The sequence below is a fragment of the Microtus pennsylvanicus genome, chromosome 15 (assembly GCF_037038515.1).
Source record: "Microtus pennsylvanicus isolate mMicPen1 chromosome 15, mMicPen1.hap1, whole genome shotgun sequence".
Classification (NCBI taxonomy): Eukaryota; Metazoa; Chordata; class Mammalia; order Rodentia; family Cricetidae; genus Microtus; species Microtus pennsylvanicus.
In genome coordinates, this window is record NC_134593.1 from 65,773,596 (window position 1) to 65,796,383 (window position 22,788).

The 22,788-nt window shown below is 36.7% G+C and overlaps 1 protein-coding gene across 5 annotated transcripts in view; it reads left to right on the top strand.

The window, feature by feature from the left end:
- Gpc5 (glypican 5) overlaps positions 1 to 22,788 on the top strand; it is a 1,110,053-nt gene that overhangs the window by 758,845 nt on the left and 328,420 nt on the right. Inside the window, exon 8 of one of the 5 annotated variants that reach the window (XM_075949574.1) lies at positions 4,165 to 4,240. The exons of the other annotated variants lie outside the window; for them this stretch is intronic. Coding sequence (XP_075805689.1) covers positions 4,165 to 4,166 — 2 coding nt within the window. The 3' untranslated portion in view covers positions 4,167 to 4,240. Of the gene's footprint in view, positions 1 to 4,164; positions 4,241 to 22,788 lie in introns of those variants that run through there. 5 annotated transcript variants of the gene reach the window in all.

The following is a 22,788-nucleotide window of genomic DNA, read 5'->3' on the forward strand; positions in this document are numbered from 1 at the left end:
GGAGAAATTGGCCAGTAGTTTTATTTTTGCTGTGATATCTTTACCTGTTTTTATCATAAGAGTAACGATGACTTCGTGGAAGGAGTTTGGAAGTGCTCCTATTGTTTCTGATTTTTAAGAAATTATTTACGAAGTGTTAGATATGGTACATACTATAAACATGCTTTATTGTATTAAAGACATAACCAGTGGCTCTATCTTGCTAATATCTATGAATTACAGTGTTTGAATTTATTTTATTTTAATTATTTTTTCTTCAAATCACATTATTGTCCTTAACCCACTTTTTAAGGATAATCAAATGGGCATGATAACCCTGCCAAAATGGTGCAGTATATTAATTTGTGAATTTTGTTAAGCATTGGAAAAATGCAGTCTTTAACTGTTATTGTTATCTGGAGAATGAAGAACTCTACAGCAAAGCAGAGAGAGCTGCAGAGTTACAGTAAATTCAATGTGATGTTGCTATTAGTCTAAATGCCTTAGCTAAATGCTGCCAACTGAGATCATTAACTGTGTTTCCATAGCAATTTTCTTAATGTTACTTAGCAGCTTCCCTTTAAAAATACCCATTTCACTTTCCTGCAGGCCAAGGAGCATCATCAGTAATAAAATCACATGCTATGTTGCATAGCCAGGAGTTAATGCTGCACTCTGAGGACCTGTCACTGGCTGCTATAAATCTGCTCAGACACCATGCATTCAATGCACCTCCTTCCTAGATTAAGTATCAGAGCAGCATGAAAAGTCTAAAGACAAGTTCACAGGAGTTTAGCACATCGAGGGGAGTCCATGCATGCGATAAAGTGAGAAACATCAAACTGATATCCATATGTTATGTTTGTTTATTGAGTACTGTTCTTCATGTCAAGTACTATATAAAGACTTTTCTTTAGTTGTGCGCCAACACAAACTACAAAGGTACCACCACAAATATTTCATTTGCAGGACACTTGTAGACCCAAAAAAATCACTGACTTAAAGTTCCTCAACACTGCAGCAAAAAGCTGTGGCTATTCAAAATTAAACAGAGGAAGTCAGATATCAGAGTCTCTGCTCTTTGCTCTTTGTCTAATCTGGAGTCTTAGTAAGGGCCATTCGTCATAGCATTTCCTTCTGAGAATTGTGACTACACGAAAACAAGTCTCCATTTGTAAAAGTTAGCTTTAGACAGTGACTGTGGGTTCTCCAGTAACTGTCATGATTCCCCGCATCACCCCTAAACACACCCCGGCTGCTTCTCCTTCATTCTCAAAGACCATTTTCTTCCTCTCCAGTTGTTCTGCTCCAGTAGTGCTTTGCATACCATGTTCTAGGACCCCTGTTTTCATTTTAAAAGATGTTGCTCACCATTTGGAATTGGTTACCCAATACTGTGCTCTTCTGTGAGGATAACTGTTAGCACTGCCCTCAGAATTGTGTAGTTGTCTGTAGTTATTCTTCTAATGTTGAGGCCTACTGAACTTTGCCCTTTCCTTGTCGTGACTCTATTGATGTTATCCTCATTCAGGTCATTGTTTTAGGTAGCTATATTGTTGAGACTTCATGTGTATAGGTTATGCTGTTTCTAGAAGAGACAACTTACAGCAATCTCCCTGTTCCTTTGGCTCTTAGAGCCTTTGAGTAGATTTTATTAGTATGCAAAAAGATTTTGCTAATATGATTAGTATGTATATTTGGATGCAAGTTATTTTTATGGTTATTCAAGTCCATATTTCATTGTAGAAAAGCTACATTCCTTTACTCAATAACTTGATGATCAACATTTTTTGTTCTAAGAATATGACACAAAACACAAAACTGCTGGGTGTACAGATCTGAAAATTTTTCCTCAATAGCAAGACTCATTATTGAAGTCTCAGTTCTTCCAAAGGTTTGTTTAACTTATTTTAAAGGAGTACTTCTTTGCTCCCTTCTGTCTTGGAGTGTGTCTGGTGGTCAGCGCTGTGAATTCAGGTGTGCAGAGTGTTCAAGGTCTCTCTGTATTATGGCCTGAGGTGATATCTCTCTCTCCTGACATCTGTTGACATCAGAACCTGACCTTTGAGTTCTCACAAGAGATCAGGACATTTTCCCTAACAGAATGACCTCTAACACTATACAGCTTTATCCCTCAGTTTCACTTAGCTCCCCTTGATCCTTTTAATTTTATATTCTCAAACAGAGATTATATGAATCTTAGATTCTTTATAAGTTATATTTACTCGCCATGAAAAACTAAGTAAAAAGTGACTATATAACTTCTCATGGAGTGTTTTGTCTATTTTAAAACAAAATGTCTTATTACAGTGTTCCTTAAAAATAAATATGAGATGTGTGTGCTGTCTCACAATCTCAGCCCTTAGAGGCAGAGGCACGTACAGCTCTAAATTCCAGGTCAGCCTGGCCTACACAGCAAGTTTCAGGCTATCCAGTACTATATAGTGATACTTTGTATATAATTATTAATTAATTAAAAATTAAAAGTAGAAGCTTTCTCTTTTAAGTTTTTATTTTTTGCACATTTGCTCATATCTTTAACTTCACTCATTTTATTTCACTGCTCTTTACTCAGGCTTTGATGACATCTAATACTATATATAAAACAAGAAATGACAAAAAAAACAGAAGTTCAGACTATAAAAGTGGATCATAAACCTAGATTGAATGGAAATAGAATAAAAACGAACACTGGGGTTAATAAGTAAGTTGCAATGCAATTGACGTATCTACCCCCTCAGCTCTAAGGAAATTAAACCAGAGAATGGGGGAGGTTAGGCCATGCAAAAAATTGAGCCACAGATCAACCTAATGAAGTTCAATGGGAGATGGAAATCTGTGCCTCTGACTGTTATTTGGACACTCAGTTCTTGGCTGCCTGCCACTGTGAGGGCATCTTACCAGGTGATCGTCATCTGGGTATCTATAAACCAAACAGTACAATATAGAGGCAAATATTTCCAGCACTGAAGAAGATGCTGATTGTGGAGAGATACTGAAACGGGGCAGTTCTGTTTCCCTAGAAGGAAACATTTTAGGATGTATTTGATAGCACATTGCTGCATATGTGCTGACTTTACAGTGTAAGTTCCGTGGAGTTTGACTTTCCAGTGTATACCAGATAACTGGAAAATGACATATGAGATTACTACCCCATCCTAGGAAAGGATACACACTTCGCTGTATGATGTTTATTTTCCAATAAAAGAAGTATACAGTCTCCCAAGAGAAAACACTTGTTGGAACTTGACTGTTATATGAATCTTGAGTGACAACATATCAGTTTCCTATATTGCCTTAGATAAGAGTGTCTAAAAGCCAAGGTAAATCTCTGTCTGTAAGCCCAGCGATGCCTCAGGAAGAATTCATCACAGAAGCCATTTCAGAAAGTCACTACAAGTTTTATAAGTATTATACCGAGTCAAGTCATCTTGTGAGAGTCGTCTTTAATGTCAACTAATCTGGGAATTCAAGCCTGTCCCAATTGCTTTTAGAAGTGTTTGTGAGACACACGCAAAGAGCTCAGTTAGTATAGGAAAGCTAATTTGCTCCAAACCTTTAGTTCCTTTCAAATGCTACATATGGAACTAAGTAAAGAAGTATTTGCCCAAATGTAATTATATTTGAATTGTCTCAGGAAACCATAGAAGTTTAAGGGGATTTCCAATCGGGTATTATTTGGAGTAACTGACTAATTTATAGACAACTTATATCACGTTTGTTTTGGTCTCTAGCTGCCTCCTTGTGTTAAGTAATGTAAACAAAATTACTTCTTCAGTACTAATCAAGAAAAGTACGGAAGAGTCCTGTCATTGCATTCTTTAACAGATGTACAAATAAAGAATTAGTTCACATTATCTTCCCATTTTCTAAATTTTGCTTGTTTCTGACCAGTGTATGGTAGCCACATAGTGGCTAAAATTAATGTTGTACTGCCTGAGTCGTAATTTATTTGGTTGACCCTTTTTGATAAGGAAAGAAAGCATTTAAATTAAATCTACTCTGGAGGCTGCTTTGAGTAAAGATGACTTAGCTCTTGTCATCCTTATTTTCTCCTGGAGTCTTGGCCCTTTGCTAACATCTGCTCACATATCTTGGCTCTCTGGTTATCAGTCTTTGGATTGCTTCAGATTTCCCATGGCTATGGCACTAAGAATGATTTCTCTCACTGGCTTATTTACAGAGAACAGACAGCAGAAGGAGTGGCTGTTGCTGGTTAAAAAAGTGTTTTCCTTAGAGAAGCTGAGCTTGCGCACAAAGACCATCAAAACACTCCAGTGATCAGCGCATAATGGTGCCTTTGGGGTTTGTCTAGTTTACATTACATTTTTAAACCAGCTATACCAGAGGTTTGCATTTTTTTCCTTAGGAAAATATAAATTTGACACTTATGATATTCATTCTAGCTCTCTAGGTATAATTTCAAATGTTTCTATACAGTTAATCTTTAGTAATCAATAGTACTGATTCATGTTTTAAATGTAAGATCATGCTATTAAAGAGAAATACAGCTTTCTGGTAACACATCCTGACTATGCTTACCTTCTTAAATTTGTATATAAAACATCCCCCTTGCATGTAAAATATAATGACACAGGAAATCTACAAGGAAAGACTAAATCAAGATTTCAGATTAATGTTTTAAGAGCTAGGGCTGTCGACTGGCTCAATGGATTAGAGCGCTCAACACACAAGCCTTGACAAGCTGAGTTTAATACTGGTATGCTATGATAGAAAAGGAGAAACTACTGCCAAAATCCTTTCAACACCGCCCCCAGCACACGTACTGTCAATGTACACCAGCATTCACACATATTATTTATGTTCTCTCACACAGTATAAACATGAGCCATGAGCCATGCACACCCCTCACCTACATACGCAGTGTGAACATGCACCAGCACTCACACCCCTCACCCCTACACAGTGTGAACATGTACCAGCACTCACACCCCTCACCCCTACACAGTGTGAACATGCACCAGCACTTACTGATACTCTTCACCCCAAACAGTGTGAACATGCACCAGCACTTACTCATACTCTTCACCCCAAACAGTGTGAACATGCACCAGCACTTACTGATACTCTTCACCCCAAACAGTGTGAACATGCACCAGCACTCACACCCCTCACCCCTATACAGTGTGAACATTCACCATCACTCACACCCCTCACCCCTACACAGTGTGAACATGCACCAGCACTCACACCCCTCACCCCTACACAGTGTGAACATGCACCAGCACTTACTGATACTCTTCACCCCAAACAGTGTGAACATGCACCAGCACTTACTCATACTCTTCACCCCAAACAGTGTGAACATGCACCAGCACTTACTGATACTCTTCACCCCAAACAGTGTGAACATGCACCAGCACTCACACCCCTCACCCCTATACAGTGTGAACATTCACCATCACTCACACCCCTCACCCCTACACAGTGTGAACATTCACCAGCACTCACACACACCCTTCACCCTCAGTACCATATATAGAAGAATTAAATCACAAGAAGAGTAAAAACTTAATTGAAAAAAATTAAAAAAATATGATATATTGCTTTGACAAAAAAGAAAGGGATTTTCTATATCTAAGTATCAGTGGGGTAAAATTAAAATGACAAAAAAAATTGACATACAAAATCTTACATGAAAAGCCAGTAAAGCAAATAATTATCAATATAGCTATGTGCTTATAAGTCCCTTCCACACAAAACTGTGGGTTTGAGAAGTTGTTAAATTATAACATTCTTGGAGGGCATAATTATATCATGTTAAAATAGTTTTTAAAATGGTAGCAATAACAATTCTAAGCAACAACAATGAACAGTTCTAAGTATAAACTATTAGAATGCATTAAATTAATTTCCATAGAATTGTATAATGTTTTAGTAAAATAGATTTAGTAAATAAAATTATATGGCATACTTAGGAAAAATTGAAATACACGTCCGTCCCCACAGAGAAGTAAAATCTGCAAGACTGTTTCTGAAAAGGATAACACATTTTAAGCATGACATTAGCTGTTATTTATTATATTTTTGATATTGTAATATAATTACATCATTTCTCTCTTCATTTTCTTACCTCTCAAATTGTAGTGTGGGGGCTGGAGAGATGGCTCAGTGGCTAAGAGCATTGCCTGCTCTTCCAAAGGTCTTGAGTTCAATTCCCAGCAACCACATGGTGGCTCACAACCATCTGTAATGAGGTCTGGTGCCCTCTTCTGGCCTGCAGACATACACACGGACAGAATATTGTATACATAATAAATAAATAAATATTAAAAAAAAATTGTAGTGTGGTAAGCGTCCACTTAGGCTGCATAGGACCCTATGTCAAAAGAGAAGCACCAGATATCATGAAAATGATCATATATATATATATATATATATATGTATATACATATATATATATATACATATATATATATATGCCAAAGAATTGGGAAATAAACAAACTGGAAAGGAATGGTGGAGCCCTGTTGAAGCAGTTATTCTAGAGTCCCTAACAGAGATTTCAGATTGGAGTGCTCTCTGTACTCTCTAAGGGCGGATGCCCAGCCTCTCATTCTCCCATCAGGCATGGTTGTCATGGAAGAAAGTACGCTAACCTTTTGTGGAGATAGACATTTTAACTTCTCACTTTTCTCAGAGGCACGAGATGTTTAATATCTGTGCTGTGAACCTTTCTCCTTGTGACAGGGCCAGGGAGAAGTCTGCCACCATGCAGGGAGTTTTGTAGGATACTTGATGCTCTAAAGTAAGGGAGCCTGTCACTTGTTCTCAGTGTCAGCTCACAATAAGCAAGGACAGAATGTGGAACCTTGCCAATATAATTTATAAGACAGCTGGGATATGTTGGGATTTACTATACTTTTCAAAGACTATATGTATATTATATTGCTAACAAAATACCTTATAAAACTCCCAAGAAAAGCATCAACATGGCAAGGATATGAATAGTGTATATGTTATTTAGCCGTACTGCAAGTAATAAAACATGAATATTTTATATTTTAGAAAATTTCACAAATATCTAATAAATATGGAGAGTATTTTTTTTTGGTTTTTCGAGACAGGGTTTCTCTGCAGTTTTGGAACCTGTCCTGGAACTAGCTCTTGTAGACCAGGCTGGTCTCGAACTCACAGAGATCCGCCTGCCTCTGCCTCCCGAGTGCTGGGATTAAAGGCGTGCGCCACCACCGTCCGACTATGGAGAGTATTTTTAACTGAAGCCCAATCCCACAAGTTGTTCTCTGTACTTCGAAGGCACACCATAGTGTACTTGCCCTACTCTTGAAACATATAACTAATTGGAATTATATTGTCATAGGAAAGGGGGTGACTTTTAGTCTGCTAGTTCCTGCAAACTGATGTTCCACAAACACTCGCTAAACTAGAAACCATTCAAACATTCATTTTGAATAATTCTGCTTCATAATTAAATGTCTATCTGTGCCGTCTTGTGTGTTGGCTTTAAACACAAACTTCTGAGCTAGACTGGGAGCTGGTTGGGCTGTTTTGTGCCATGTTTGAATTTTCCCTTGATAGCAAAAACTACTCCTTTGTAATTTAAAGATGTCACTGATTTAAAAAGATCACTAAAAGTAAGTAAAATGCCCGAAGACAGAATTTCTGGTTCTTTGGAGGAACTTCTTAGAAGCCTGCTGGCTATTAATGCTAAATTGGTGGAACAAATATGAGCGAGACTATAGCCTGGAGAGATAATGGAATCTCAAGTAATAAAAATAAAGCAATCATCAGCAACGAAGATCATTAAGTCTATCAATAAAATAATTCAACTACAATTATATGACCAGGATTTTTTATTATATATGATTGTAAAAATTATTTTTAACAGAAAATAGTCACAGTTTGCTAACATGAGCAGCAGTGCATAAAATATCAGTGTATAATATTCCTAAATTATAAGTCTCTGACACTAAGTAAAACTCTCCAGATGGTATCTAGACAATATAGTGCTTAGTTACCTCTTTAAGTAAGCATTTTCACAAACCAATTATATTCTCCTACTATTCTGAGATTATACATGTATTGTAACGATTATATATATATATATATATATATAATCTATGTTGTGTTAACTTGTCCACCAGACTACAAAGACAACAAGTATATAACTGCTTTCTGCTTGCAGATAGGTTTCTAGGTGTGAAGCAGTAAATGACAGGTAGGAAAACATTCTTCCTGTCAAGAAAATTCTTTCCCTATAGGTGAATATATTAACATACAGAAAAAACATGACTTGAGATAACTATTATTTACCTCAATGATTAAAATAATCCAATATTATAGTAAAGATGACATTTTAAAACACACAGCTGTTTTAGCTGATGTGATGATGGAGAAGTCTGTGTGAAGAAGCAGCATTGGGCTAAATGATAAGGCACCACTATGTTCTCTAGGGAAAGCACTTCATGAAGATTAAATAACCAAAGAAGGTCTGGAATATCAAGAACATTGCTGTAGAGAAGCAAGATGATTCTATAGAAAATGGAGAAAAGATTAAGCAAATTGTCTAAGTATAGATAATGAAGGCCATGATAAGAAGAATTACTAGGTAAGTAATGGGCATTTTAAGCACAAGAACAATAGGAAAATAGTATAGGCTTTAAACATATTATTCTGAACTCTGGCTAGGAAATGGATTCTAGCCCATCAGAAAGGATGAGAAAGCATGCAGCAGACTGTCTCTGCAACCTAAAAAGAAAATTCTGTGTTCTAAACTCGTGCCAGAAATAGACGAAGTTTAAAAAAACTGAAGTTTTGAACAGTTGACAGATTAACTATAAGAAATTTCATTCAAGTCAATAAGCAAGATGCTGGAAGATGAACTGAGAATCCCCACATTCCTACACTGATACCACAACAGAAAAGGGGATGGAGCTTGAGGATGGAGACTGTGTGGTGATAAGAGCAGACTATGAAATCTACATTCTACATGATGCAGTAGAAAAACCTGAAATCCAGCATGAAGAAACTGAGAGTACGGATGTGATGCAGTGCAGAGGTGAAGACTGGGAACCTGTTATCTTTCCTGAAGGAATATCTGATTACATCCAGAAACTTCAATTTGGCAGATAAAACAGGAAAGTTATTTTATTCAATCTCTCCTGTCTCCTATGGAATCAAAGGCTAGGTCATCATCTGAAAGTAGAACAGTGGTGGCGTTAATGAATTAGTGGTTCTTTTGATGTGTAATTGAGGAAGTTACCATGACAAATGAGTAAAAATAGGAAATATAGAACTGGGACCAGAATATTTGAAATCATTTTGACTGAGGTGGTGTAGTTTTCAGGAGGGTTAAATGAATAAAAAAATAGATGAAACCACAGGTGTCAAGAATAAAGAGATCAAGTTGATAGGTGATTCTCTGTATAAGCCTAGGTCTTAGTTAATAAACAGAGGAATAAATATGAAAAAAGGAGATGTAACACTGAAATAATGGAACCTAAATAAGTGAGAAGTTGCCAGATTGTGTTAAAGAGAGAGAAGGTTTCTTGTATGTGTCCTCTTTAATTTTTTTAAATATTTTATGTATGTGAATATTTTACTGGCAGGTATGAGTGTGTATCACATGCAAACCTAATGCTCTCAGAGTACAGAAGAGGCCATTGGAAAGCATGAAATTGGAGGTACAGGTAGCAGTGTGCATCCGTTTAGACACTGAGCATGAACCATCTCTTTAAACCCTAAGGGCATGTGTTCTTAAATTAGAAACATTTAGAAAGAATAGGGTAATAATATAATTTAGAGATAGCAATGGATGACAATTGCCTTATTTTAAAAAATATCTTTTTATTATTTAAAACAATTTTTATATTTAAGTATGTTCTAATAATATTTTCCTCTCCTCCAAGTCCTTCTGTATACTCCCCACACCCACCCAACTTTACGTTCTTTCTCAAGAAAAAAAAAACAATACAACCCCTAAAAACCAAAAGTAGAAAACAAAAACACATCCAAACAAACAAAATAAAACAAAAAGCAAATAAACAAAAAAAAGCACCGAACTGTAACCAAATCAAATGAAAGCACACAAAAATTGTGGCATTCACTATATGCTGATCAACTACTCCTGAACATGGGATGTGTCCTGGAATGGCATATATTCTCAAGGTTACTCTGTTGGAGAACACTGGATTTCCCTCTCTGCAGGTATAGATGGCCGTTTAGTAGATAACATTTTTCCTAGGGGCCAGATATTCTTTCACTCATGATTTAAATAACAAAATAAAATATGATAAAATAAAACAAAACCTATCACACTGAGGTTTAATAAGACAGAATAACAGAAGGAAAAGAGCCCAAGAGAAGGCACATGAAACAGAGACCACTTAGTGACACACTCAGAAATCCCATAAAAAGACTAAACTAGAAGCATATGCAGAGAACCTGGTACAGACCTGTGTAGGTTCTGTTCATGGTGCCTCAGTCTCTGTGAGTGATATGAGCATCTTTTACTGACCAACCTTCAAATGGCTATGCTACTAGCATAAAGTAACCACGGATCAGCCAAGCTCAGGTTGAAGGAGAGTTGAAGCTCAAAAATTTAAACAAGTTTGAAAATTTAAGCGTGAAGTGGTGAGCAAAGGTGAGGATGAACATGAAATCTGATAAAAAACCAAATGCATGTACCAAGTGTTGGTTCCTGATTTCTCCATTCTCCAAGTGCTGACTATGTATTTTAAATGCAAATTACAGGTACCATCAACTACACTATAACATCTCAATACTAGCTCCATAGAGACAAGAATATGAAAGTTTAAATAACGAAATAGTTTGTAGCATCTGCAGAGACAGGTACACTTAGCAACCACAGGAGTTCCTTTCCCAGATCCTGTATGGATCAAGATGGGATGCTAAATTTCCCTTCAGAAAAAAAAGAGCATTAGGGCAAGTCAGAAAAAAGCAGAATTGGAATTTATTAGGAAGAATTATTAGCAAATATCTTGACATCGGCATTAAGAGAGGAGGATGTTCCTTAAATGAAGGATGAGACACAATCCCACATGTTGTTGTGGCCTTCTCCAGAAAGAATAAGGGCTAAGTTTCTCAATGACAGCCATGTACAGGATTTTGGTGGGTCCCAAATTATACTTCAAAAACTTTACTACAATTTTCCCCCTTTAAAATTTTCTTTTTTTTTTCTTTTTCTTTCTGTTAAAATGGGATATTTGGGTGACTTCAGAGATGACATGGACAGGATTGAAATCTTAGATAATATAAACCATGACTCACAAGTATTGCTCAAGGGGATAAAATATGGTTTTTCTTGTAATTAGGCTCCATGTAAGATTTCTAAAAAAAATAGTAGGTTCACAGCTGGAAGAGGATAGCTACAGTTAAGCTCTGTGGCATGATTCCTTGTTTTCTTTTAGCATTGCCATTTTTAGTTTCTCTATATTAATAGAATATTTTCACTCTATGGGCAATATTCACAGAAATGTAAATTATATTAAAATTCTTGCTTCTCAGGTGGAAAGAGTATGTAAGCAGACTCTTGATTACTGGGCTCCTCTCCCTTCACATGTGCCTTTAATTATTCCTGTTTTTCCTTCCTGCCTCAGAAATGGTACTAAACCATACTGATATTATCAGTGAAGATCAGACTAGCATTAGCATGCTACACAAGCAGTCTTTCCTAGGAAACCCGCTATGCAGTATATTTTAGTAAATCCGAAGAAGGCTAGATTGCAACATGCCAATAGAAGAAATATATGTGTGTATTTTATGGGATCTTGGTACCTGAGAGACAGAGAATTTGACAAAAAAAAACAGTGTGTATGCATGAAAATCAAATGACTATGGTACTCTTTTGATGTTTGATTGCTTCTTAATTATTTAAAGCTGCTATTCCTATCTGAAAAATTAGGATTTTGAAATCTGTGTTGTAACATTGTGGAGTAAATTAAAACATAATGTAGGGAAAGCATCATGTCACATGGCTAACATATAAAAATTCTAAGTAATTAAATACAGTTGATTGTACTCTATTATTTCCCAATAGAGGCTAAATTTATAGGAATAACTGCAATAATGTTGAAGCTAAAATCTCTATTTTTATTCTAGTGTCCAAATTGTGGTTTTCTTCTCGTAATGCACCCTAAAATGGAACTGGGCCAGATTTTTTTCTCCAAAATAAATTCTATGCATGGTTAAAATTCAGTTCTATCTTTAAATAAAATCTCATATTCATGAAGGTGCAAAAGCTTCCTATGAGTGACTTGTGTATTTTCAGCACAACAGAGAAAGAGGCATCATAAATCGAACCACGGGACAGATAGGCAGAAGAATTATTAGGATGTACAAGGGGTAAGGAATGGATAGGGCACGGAGCATATTAGAAGTGCACTAACAAAGCAACCGTTTCTCAAGAGTTCTGACAGACAGTTGTTAGCTGGAACAGATTGCAGTTGAACAAAATAAAAATGGTCACATCTGGAGGAAGCTAACATAGCTTTGGGAAACTGGCTGGATTGATGCGGAGAGAACAAATTAATTCATAATTTTCAATAGGCTATGGGGCTTGAGAAGTAATTATTAATTTAATAAAAGGAATTCACTTAATGAATATATTTATATTTCAATAAATAGGCAGAAAGGCATTAGTCCTGTGCTTAAATCAGTAATACACCTCAAGTGTCTTTAGAGTGATAAATAAGGATGTTCATTATTAATCCTCTGTAGTGTTTCTTCCATAGTCCAGAGCCTACGTGGTAGTTATGCTAAGGAGAAACAACTGGCCAAATACAGTGTAACACAGCGCTGATCACTGCATGACAAAACGACATCCTAAAGGTACTGGCTTAAAACGATAATTTTTTGATGCTGTTCTAGGGTTTCCTGAACCAGTTTCTGCCAGCAGAAACCTGATTCAGGAGTACACAAAAGCTGATGGTGGGAGACAGGAATTATCTGAAGGCTATTTACCAACAGTCACATGACAACTTCCTGTGTTACTCTTCTCCTTCATCATTTGGTGCCAGTAGAGTATCAAATGTACAATATTTTATCAGAATAAAATCTCTGAATAAACTGGACAGAGGTGGTGCACACCTTTAATCACAAAACTTGGGAGGCAGAGGCAGTCAGATCTCTGGGTCTCTGAGAATTCCAGGTCAGCTAGGTCTACAGAGTGAACTCCAAGACAACTAGGGTGGTTACACAGGGAAACTTTGTTTCAAAAACAAAACAAAATATTTGAATTATAGGAACAGAATAAATGTCCCATTAAGCCAGAATTTATTAGAGGCATATCAGTATTCTCAGGATTACATTATGAATCTGGGGGAAAACATTCATTTCATGAGAAAAAAGTTTCTATATCTCTAGAAGGAATCAGGGTTGCCTAGAGACTCACTTATGTAACACAGCTATAAACTGCTGGCATCCTTATTCCTCAATGGTCTCTTGGAAATGGCTGAATTAGAAGGGTATTACAATCAGGACATATGGGTCCAGTTTAAAGAAAACAGCTGTGGTCAAATAGCAATTAATTAAGCTCGAGATCGTCAGGACCACAGACATGGCTATGTAAACTATTTAAATTTAGGGTTTATTATTTAAGAAGAAAACCCTATAGTCTTTGAGTCACAAAATAAATACAACATTTGGTTGGTAGGAGTACACAGAGTGAAGTGAAATCTTCTCAAGACAAATAAAGAAAATTAAAAATACCTGACTGAAATGATTGCTGAAGTCAATGCTAAAATCAAAATAAGTATATTTCTGTAGAATTGTTACATGCAAATCACTGGCTATCTGTGGAAAGCCAGAAGATGACCCTTCATGAAAACTTAAATGCTAATTTCTAATGTTTCATTTAGCTCATTTCACTCTTTCTTGCCCTTAACATATATATATATATATATATATATATATATATATATATATATATATATATATATATATACATTGACATTATGAAGTGCAAACATGAGTAAATACAAGAATATTATGTAGATTATCTCAACAAGGCATTTAAAGAAAAAATCTACAATTGTCTAAACCAAAGAAGAAATTATGATAAAGCCAGATATACACAATCAATCCAACATGAATAGTATTCCAGAGACCCCTACAGTGATCAGCAAGTCTTAAGTCAGTTATTTGTAGAAATCATTTTTTTCAGGCATTTTTGAAGGGTACTTCAACTCAGGAATAACATCTGAGCATGGATTTTTCAATAAGAGTCAATCCAAACAGTATTAAGAGAAAATGATATTAAAATTCTTCCCACATGTTTTTTTTTTTTTATTTTTTTTTTATTTTTTTATTGATAAAAGGAGGATAAAGAAAAGAGAAAAAAAAACAAATTTCCACCTCCTCCCACCAGCCTCCCATTTCCCTCCCCCTCCTCCCACTCTTCTCCCCCTCCTCCCACTCTTCTCCCCCTCCTCCCACCCCTCTCCCCTTCCCCCCACTCCTCTCCCCCTCCCTTTCCAGTCCAGAGAGCTGTCAGGGTTCCCTGCCCTGTGGTACGTCCTAGGTCCTCCCCCCTCCATCCATATCTAGGAAGGTGAACATCCAGACTGGCTAGGCTCCCACCAAGCCAGCACATGGCATAGGATCAAAACCGCGTGCCATTGTCCTTGGCGTCTCATCAGCCCTCATTGTTCGCCATGTTCCGAGAGTCCAGTTTTATCCCATGCTTTTTCTGGTAACAGTCCAGCTGGCCTTGGTGAGCTCGCAGTAGATCATCTCCACTGTCTCAGTGGGTGGGTGCACTCCTCGTGGTCCCGACATCTTTGCTCATGTTCTCACTCCTTCTGCTCCTCATTGGGACCTTGGGAGCTCAGTCCAGTGCTCCAGTGTGGGTCTCTGTCTCTATCTCCATCCATCGCCAGATGTAAGTTCTAGGATGGTATGCAATATATTCGTCAGTATTGCTCTAGGGTAGGGTCATTTCAGGTTCCCTATCCTCAGCTGCCCAGGGAACTAACTGGGGACCTCAGCTTGGGCACCTGGGAGCCCCTCTAGGGTCAAGTCTCCTGCCCACCCTAAAGTGGGTCCCTTAACTAAGAATTGTGGTTCCGTGCTCCCCTATCCAACCTTCCTTTATCCCGATCCTTCTGTTTCCCCAAGTCCACCCTCCTTCCCTTCTACCTTTTCTCTCCCCATCTCCCCTAACCCCCATCCCACCCCACCCCCAAGATCCCATTTTCCCCCCGGCAATTTTGTCTACTTCCCTTATCCAAGAGGATAACTATATGTTTTTCCTTGGGTTCACCTTCTTACTTAGCTTCTTTAGATTCGCCTATTGTAGACTCCATGAACCCTATTTATGGCTAGAAACCAATTATGAGTGAGTACATCCCATGTTCGTCTTTTTGGGCCTGGGATACCTCACTCAGGATAGTGTTTTCTATTTCCATCCATTTGCATGCAAAATTCGAGAAGTCATTGTTTTTTACCGCAGCGTAGTACTCTAGTGTGTATATATTCCATACTTTCTTCATCCATTCTTCCATTGAAGGGCATCTAGGTTGTTTCCAGGTTCTGGCTATTACAAATAATACTGCTATGAACATAGTTGAACAAATGCTTTTGACATGTGATAGAGCATCTCTTGGGTAAATTCCCAAGAGTGGTATTGCTGGGTCCAGGGGTAGGTTGATCCCGAATTTCCGGAGAAACCGAAACACTGACTTCCACAGTGGTTGCACAAGATTGCATTCCCACCAGCAATGGATGAGGGTACCCCTTCCTCCACAGCCTCTCCAGCAAAGGCTATCCTTGGTGTTTTTGACTTTAGCCAATCTTACAGGTGTAAGATGATATCTCAAAGTTGTTTTGATTTGCATTTCCCTGATCGCTAAGGAGGTTGAGCATGACCTTAAGTGTCTTTTGGTCATTTGAACTTCTTCTGTTGAGAATTCTCTGTTCAGTTCAGCGCCCCATTTTTTAATTGGGTTAATTAGCATTTTAAAGTCTAGTTTCTTGAGTTCTCTATATATTTTGGAGATCAGACCTTTGTCTGTTGCGGGGTTGGTGAAGATCTTCTCCCAGTCATTAGGTTGCCTTTGTGTCTTAGTGACAGTGTCCTTTGCTTTACAGAAGCTTCTCAGTTTTAGTAGGTCCCATTTATTCAATGTTGCCCTTAATGTCTGTGCTTCTGGGGTTATACCTAAGAAGCGATCGCCTGTGCCCATCTGTTGTAGGGTATTGCCCACTTTCAAGAAGACCTAATACCTATACTCCTCAATGTATTCCACAATATAGAAACAGAAGGGTCATTACCAAATTCCTTTTATGAAGCTACAGTTACTCTGATACCAAAACCACACAAAGACTCAACCAGGAAAGAGAATTACAGGCCGATCTCACTCATGAATATCGACGCAAAAATCCTCAACAAAATACTGGCAAACCGAATCCAAGAACACATCCGAAAAATTATCCATTATGATCAAGTAGGCTTCATTCCTGAGATGCAGGGCTGGTTCAACATACGAAAATCTATCAATGTAATCCATCATATAAATAAACTGAAAGAAAAAAACCATATGATCATTTCATTAGATGCTGAAAAAGCATTTGACAAAATTCAACATCCATTTATGTTAAAAGTCTTGGAGAGATTAGGGATACAAGGGTCATACCTAAATATAATAAAAGCTATATACAGCAAGCCGACAGCTAACATCAAATTAAATGGAGAGAAACTCAAAGCCATCCCGCTTAACTCAGGAACACGACAAGGCTGCCCACTTTCGCCATACCTCTTCAATATAGTGCTGGAAGTTCTAGCAATAGCAATAAGACAGCATAATGGGATCAAGGGGATTCGAATTGGAAATGAAGAAGTTAAACTTTCGTTATTCGCAGATGATATGATAGTGTACATAAGCGACCCCCAAAATTCCACCAAAGAACTTTTACAGCTGATAAACAGCTTTAGTAATGTGGCAGGATACAAGATCAACTCCAAAAAATCAGTCGCCCTCCTATACTCAAAGGATATGGAAGCAGAGAGGGAAATCAGAGAAGCTTCTCCATTCACGATAGCCACAAACAGCATAAAATATCTTGGGGTAAATCTAACCAAGGAAGTGAAAGATCTATTTGACAAGAACTTTAAGGCATTGAAGAAAGAAATTGAAGAGGATACCAAAAAATGGATGGACATCCCTTGCTCTTGGATTGGGAGGATCAACATAGTAAAAATGGCAATTCTACCAAAGGCAATTTATAGATTCAATGCAATCCCCATCAAGATCCCATCAAAATTCTTCACAGATCTGGAGAGGACAATAATCAACTTTATATGGAAAAACAAAAAACCCAGGATAGCCAAAACAATCCTATACAATAAAGGATCTTCTGGAGGCATTACCATCCCTGACTTCAAACTCTATTACAGAGCTACAGTAATGAAAACAGGGTGGTACTGGCATAAAAACAGAGAAGTCGACCAATGGAATCGTATAGAAGACCCGGACTTTATCCCACAAACCTATGAACACCTCATTTTCGATAAAGGAGCTAAAAGTTTACATTGGAAGAAAGAAAGCATCTTCAACAAATGGTGCTGGCACAACTGGATGTCAACCTGTAGAAGAATGAAAATAGACCCATATCTATCACCGTGCACAAAACTCAAGTCCAAATGGATTAAAGACCTCAATATCTTCCCACATGTTTTAAGGAAAACTCTTTCACCTATCAACCCTGGTGTCTTCAGGGTGTTTGTTACAGTCAATGATGATTGGGTTCTTTTAAGAAACTTCTAAAGATCAAGTGTATGAAGGCCATGAAACTGTCAAGTTTCACATGCTTTGAGTTTTACTCCAATTAGAGGAGGGGGGAGACTTGATATATCAGGATAAAATTTATCCTCATCTTGGGCTGAGATTGCCCTAGATCTAAATGCTATTTGGATCAAAACAAAAACTATGGTTTGTATTATAAATAAAAGGAAAACCTAAAGGAAACAACAGATAACTAAGTGAGCACCATAAATAAAGCATTATATTTGGTCCTTTAGAAGAAAACTGGGAAAAGGAAAAATTCTAAGTCATGAATTTATCAAGTCAGCTACGCCTATATGGATATCATCAAGATCATGCGATATGTTTCCCCAATTTACCAATATCTCTATTTGTGTTTTTAAAAATCAACTCATGGACTCATAGCAATTATATGAAGCATCTTTAAAATTAGAAACAAGATATTTTAAATAATACTGTGACTTCAATATTTCAAGGCATAATGAGGGTGACAAACGAGTACACTGATATGATACTGTATTAACTAAATAATAAGCAGAGGACTGTATGACATCACAATGTAAAATCAAACTGTCAATCAAACTCAATGAATGTCCCACATGCTCCATGTCTTGCAACATAAAATATTTAGCTGATTGAATTATTTAAATCAAAACTGTCATATCCATCTTCCTATATGCAAATTATTATCTATAATAAATAGTAACATTTTATGTATATCAAATACTTGTTTTAAGCCAAATTTCCTTATTATTTACTACTAATATTGTTTGATTTGTATTCCTGCTTTCTAACCCATGTACTCAAGGTCATATAAAAAATTTCTTGGGTCAAGGAAGAGATTGTGATAGAAAAAAGATTAAGAAACTATGATCTGTTAAAATACAAAAATGAGAATATGGACAAACAGTAGTAGGACAGAAGTTTCACAGTTATCTTGAATGTTCACTGATTGAAAGTTGGATTTTGAACATATACTACATTTGAAATTGTGATTTTTATTAATAATCTGTACACATTTAAGGATGAAATTAGTGCATCCTTGGTATTGTTTAGAATAGTGATATTGGCTCTAAGTTGCTGTGGTGCCATAGGTTTCACACTTAAGAATGATCTCAAAAACAAATAGTTTTCCAAGAAAAGAAGAGAATGGGAAAAGTCTATCTGATCAACAATGCTTGCTCATTACTAAGGACCCTAGAAACATATGTGAGATGAGTCAATGTGAGTTCTCTATAGAGCAGACTAACCTCGAACTCACTGTGATCCACCTGCCTCTTTCTCCTGAGTGTTGGATTTAAAAGCCTGGGACACCACTGTTGTCAGTGTGTAATCTCAATGTGATCACAGATAGATTCATCTTTACATGTTATGAATCAGAGGGCATAATAACTATAATGTATACAAATCTAATGTTGGCAGCTAAATAAAACTACAAATGGCAATGCACATCAGGCATAGTAGATAGACAATATTTAATCATGAAGGGGAGTTGGTATTATTTAGGGAAATCCTACAGAAAGATGCAAGATATAATATGGACACCTCGAAAGCAGACAGAGAAGATTTGGCAATCCTAAAGTCTACAAAACTCTAAAACTAAAGGATATATAAAAGAAGAAAGACACCATTAAAAGACAACAGACCTCACATTGGCCATTCTGCCCTGAGACAATGTTGAGTGCTTCAAAGATAAAACAGGAAAACACAGCTTCTTAAATATATTTAGAAATTATAAAGACACAAATGATTTTATCAGGGGATAAGTCAGGTGTTCCAGACTCCACACAAAGTCATTTTGCAGAGAGGAATGCAAGATGCAATAGAATTTTAGTTAGGCACTTGTGTCTTGGAAATTCAGTTTCCGAGGTACCTGATCATTACGTGTATTAGGCTATGGTGCTGGCATTAGATACAGAAAAGACATGCACTTCCAGATAAACAAAATAAAAGATAAGCATAAGATGTATCAAGAATGTGTTGTAGAAAGAAAGAGAATAAACTAAAGAATAATGGCTATAGTATGTTTTTAATTTTGACAGAGGAACTGTATTCATGAGAAAGGGGTGGTTTAAAATTAGTCATATCATCAAGAAATGGGAAAATACTTCAACACTTAAGACTGAGCGCAATATATGATAAAACTCAATGGAATGGGCTAAATAATTTATAATGTAATTGTCATGCAAAAGTGAAGTCATATGCTTTTGAAAGTTAAGTAATAGATTATTCTGCCATGAACAAGAAATTCTACACATTATTGCTTTCACCTTTTAAATATGGCATTAAACATAAAGATCTTTATAGAATGACTAATGACCTCTGATTTCTGGAACATAAAAGCCACCTTACAAGCCTATATTAAGTGAACATACATTTAAGAGTGCTATTGAAATTTCAATGTATTTAGTCATGTAACTAAAAATGAAGCTTTCTAAATGTATGTGTTTTAGGATGCCTCTTATGTTTCCATTGGCTGTGTTATTCATCCATCCCCTTATTTCCATCCTTAACTTCTAAAATTCCATTCCCCTCTACACTTTTACACTTTATGCTTCCTTTTCTGTCACCCCCTTTTGTACCACCGAAGGTCTATCTCTCCATTGCAACCACCTCCATGGCCCCTTACTAAGTTCTTGAGTTCTAAGCCTATTCCAATTTACGCACATGTAAACATTTTAAACTTCCATTGATGAATGACAGAGAGCCTGTGGTCTGGGTTTAATCATTCCGAAGAATTATTTCCAATCCCACCCACATACCTCTGATTTCTATAATCTCATTTTTCTTTCCAACTGCTTTTTAGTTCAATACTTTTTAATGCCAAAGTGCCAGGAATCTGAAGATTTCCCCTGCTTCATCAATGAATTACAGAACAGTTAACTGTTCCAATCTCCGGTCAAATAATATGAACAATATTGTCTAGATCAACACAGTTGTGACTATCTAACTGTCTTCAGAGAGTTAGCCTGTTTTCCTAATCATCTACCCATTATCTTTGCATTGAAATAATGTAATCATATAATATATAATATGAATTATAATATATAATTATATATGATTTCAATGTAAAGGTAAATATATATAGTTGTTTTATATTAAAAGTAATTATATATATATATATATATTAGTATATAAACTCAGGGCTTCAACAAGAAGCTACCAATATTATTTTAGTGTTATTCATGGCAGGTATGAGATTTGGAATAATGTATGCAAGGGTCAAGACTCCATTCATAACAAAGATTATGCATCACCTAGGTAGTTTGGTATGTCCTTTTTTCATCGCCATAATAGATGCTTTTAGAAAATACATATTTTCTAATAAAAAACTATTTTTATGATAACAAATACTGGCAAACATGTGGGGAAGAAGGAACCTCAGCTTACTGCTAGTGAAACTGAGCCAGTTGCTACAAAAATCAGTATATGCTTGCTTAAAACAAATAAAATTAGAACTTGTGGGTATACCCAGGCATGCTAAATCCAGCGATAGATAGTTGAACATTGATGCTGCACTACTCACACAGATAAGGAATGGAATTGGCCTAGATATCTGTCAGCAGATAGACTAATAAAGAAAACAAAATACATGCATACATACAATGAATTTTTATTTGACCATAAATAATGAAAACAGCATTTTCAGGGAAATAAGTGGTATATAAATCTTTATGTTGAACAAAATAAGACTGATAAAGGTTGCTACTGTGTGTTGCCTCTCAAATGTTCATCCTAGATCTTAATTTAATGTGTATATGTGTAATTTGCATAAATATGCACTCTCTCTATATAAATACATACATAAATATGACTTGTTTCATGGTTTACTATATACACATATGTGAAACATAAGTCACATATATAACAGAAATTGAACGGGAGCATGCGGATGGATCATAAGTACAGTGAATGAAACCTAACAAAAGGAGAAGGACAAGAGAGACCAAGGAGGAGATTGTGAGCGAATTGTGTGCGATTGACTTAATCAACCTTATTGTTTTTTACTTTAACTTTACAAAACTTTTAAAATTAGAAAGTAGGTAATTATGCTTATTGATTCAAATCTCTACTTGAAGTTTACTTTTTAAAAAAATTAATTAATTTTGCTCTTTGGCAGCTTCACACATGCATGTAATGCATTCTGATTATTTTCTTCCCCTACCTCCTCACTTCCCTTGCTTTCCTGACCCCCAGAACTCTTCCCCAAATTCATGATTTTCCATCTGTTTTGTGTCCCGCTGAATTCAGCCACTCCCATCTGTGTGACCATGGGTTTGGAAGTATGCATTGGAACCTTGTAGGCTCACCATACTTTGCACATAACCCAAGAAAATGAACCCTTCTCACAGAATCTGCCATTAGCCAATAGTCCAGCAAGGCCTAAAGTGCCTCTCTCACATCCATGGCTGTCGCTTAGTAGGACTAGTCTGCTGCCACCTCACTCAGGAGCTCCAGTTGTTGGGAGTTCAGGGTTACAATGTGCTGTTGTGTCTGGAAGACAAGAGTCTACACTCTGTCTTCCTATCTTCTGTCTCCTATTTACACTCTAGACTCTCTTCTATGAAGTTTATTTTTTTTTCAGGCTTAGATGTGATGGTTTAAATGTCTTATCTAGGGTTAAGACACTAACATCACTTATTTCTATCATCTTGGGTAGTCATGTGTCTCTGCATTAGCTGCCATTCATTGCAAGTGGCAGTCCGCTGATTAAGGCAGAGGGTAGCATTGGTCTGAGGGTATAGGCAAATATTTAGAAGGTAATCTGATGTTATGCTCATTCAGACAAGCGACAGTAGTAGGTTCCCCTCAGGACCTACTACCAATACAAGAATTGTTAGCAGAGACCAGTCTGAGCCTTGAGCTTGCCCATGTTCATCACAAAATTAGCAGAATTTAGGAGCTTTACATTTATATATAATAAAGTACATTAGATATCTTTCAATGACATGTCTAATAGCTGAGCAAATGAAACATGACTAAGGTACTGACCTTTGCTTAATTCTAGAAATGGGTTTCATGGACCTCTCCCACCCTGTCTTCAACG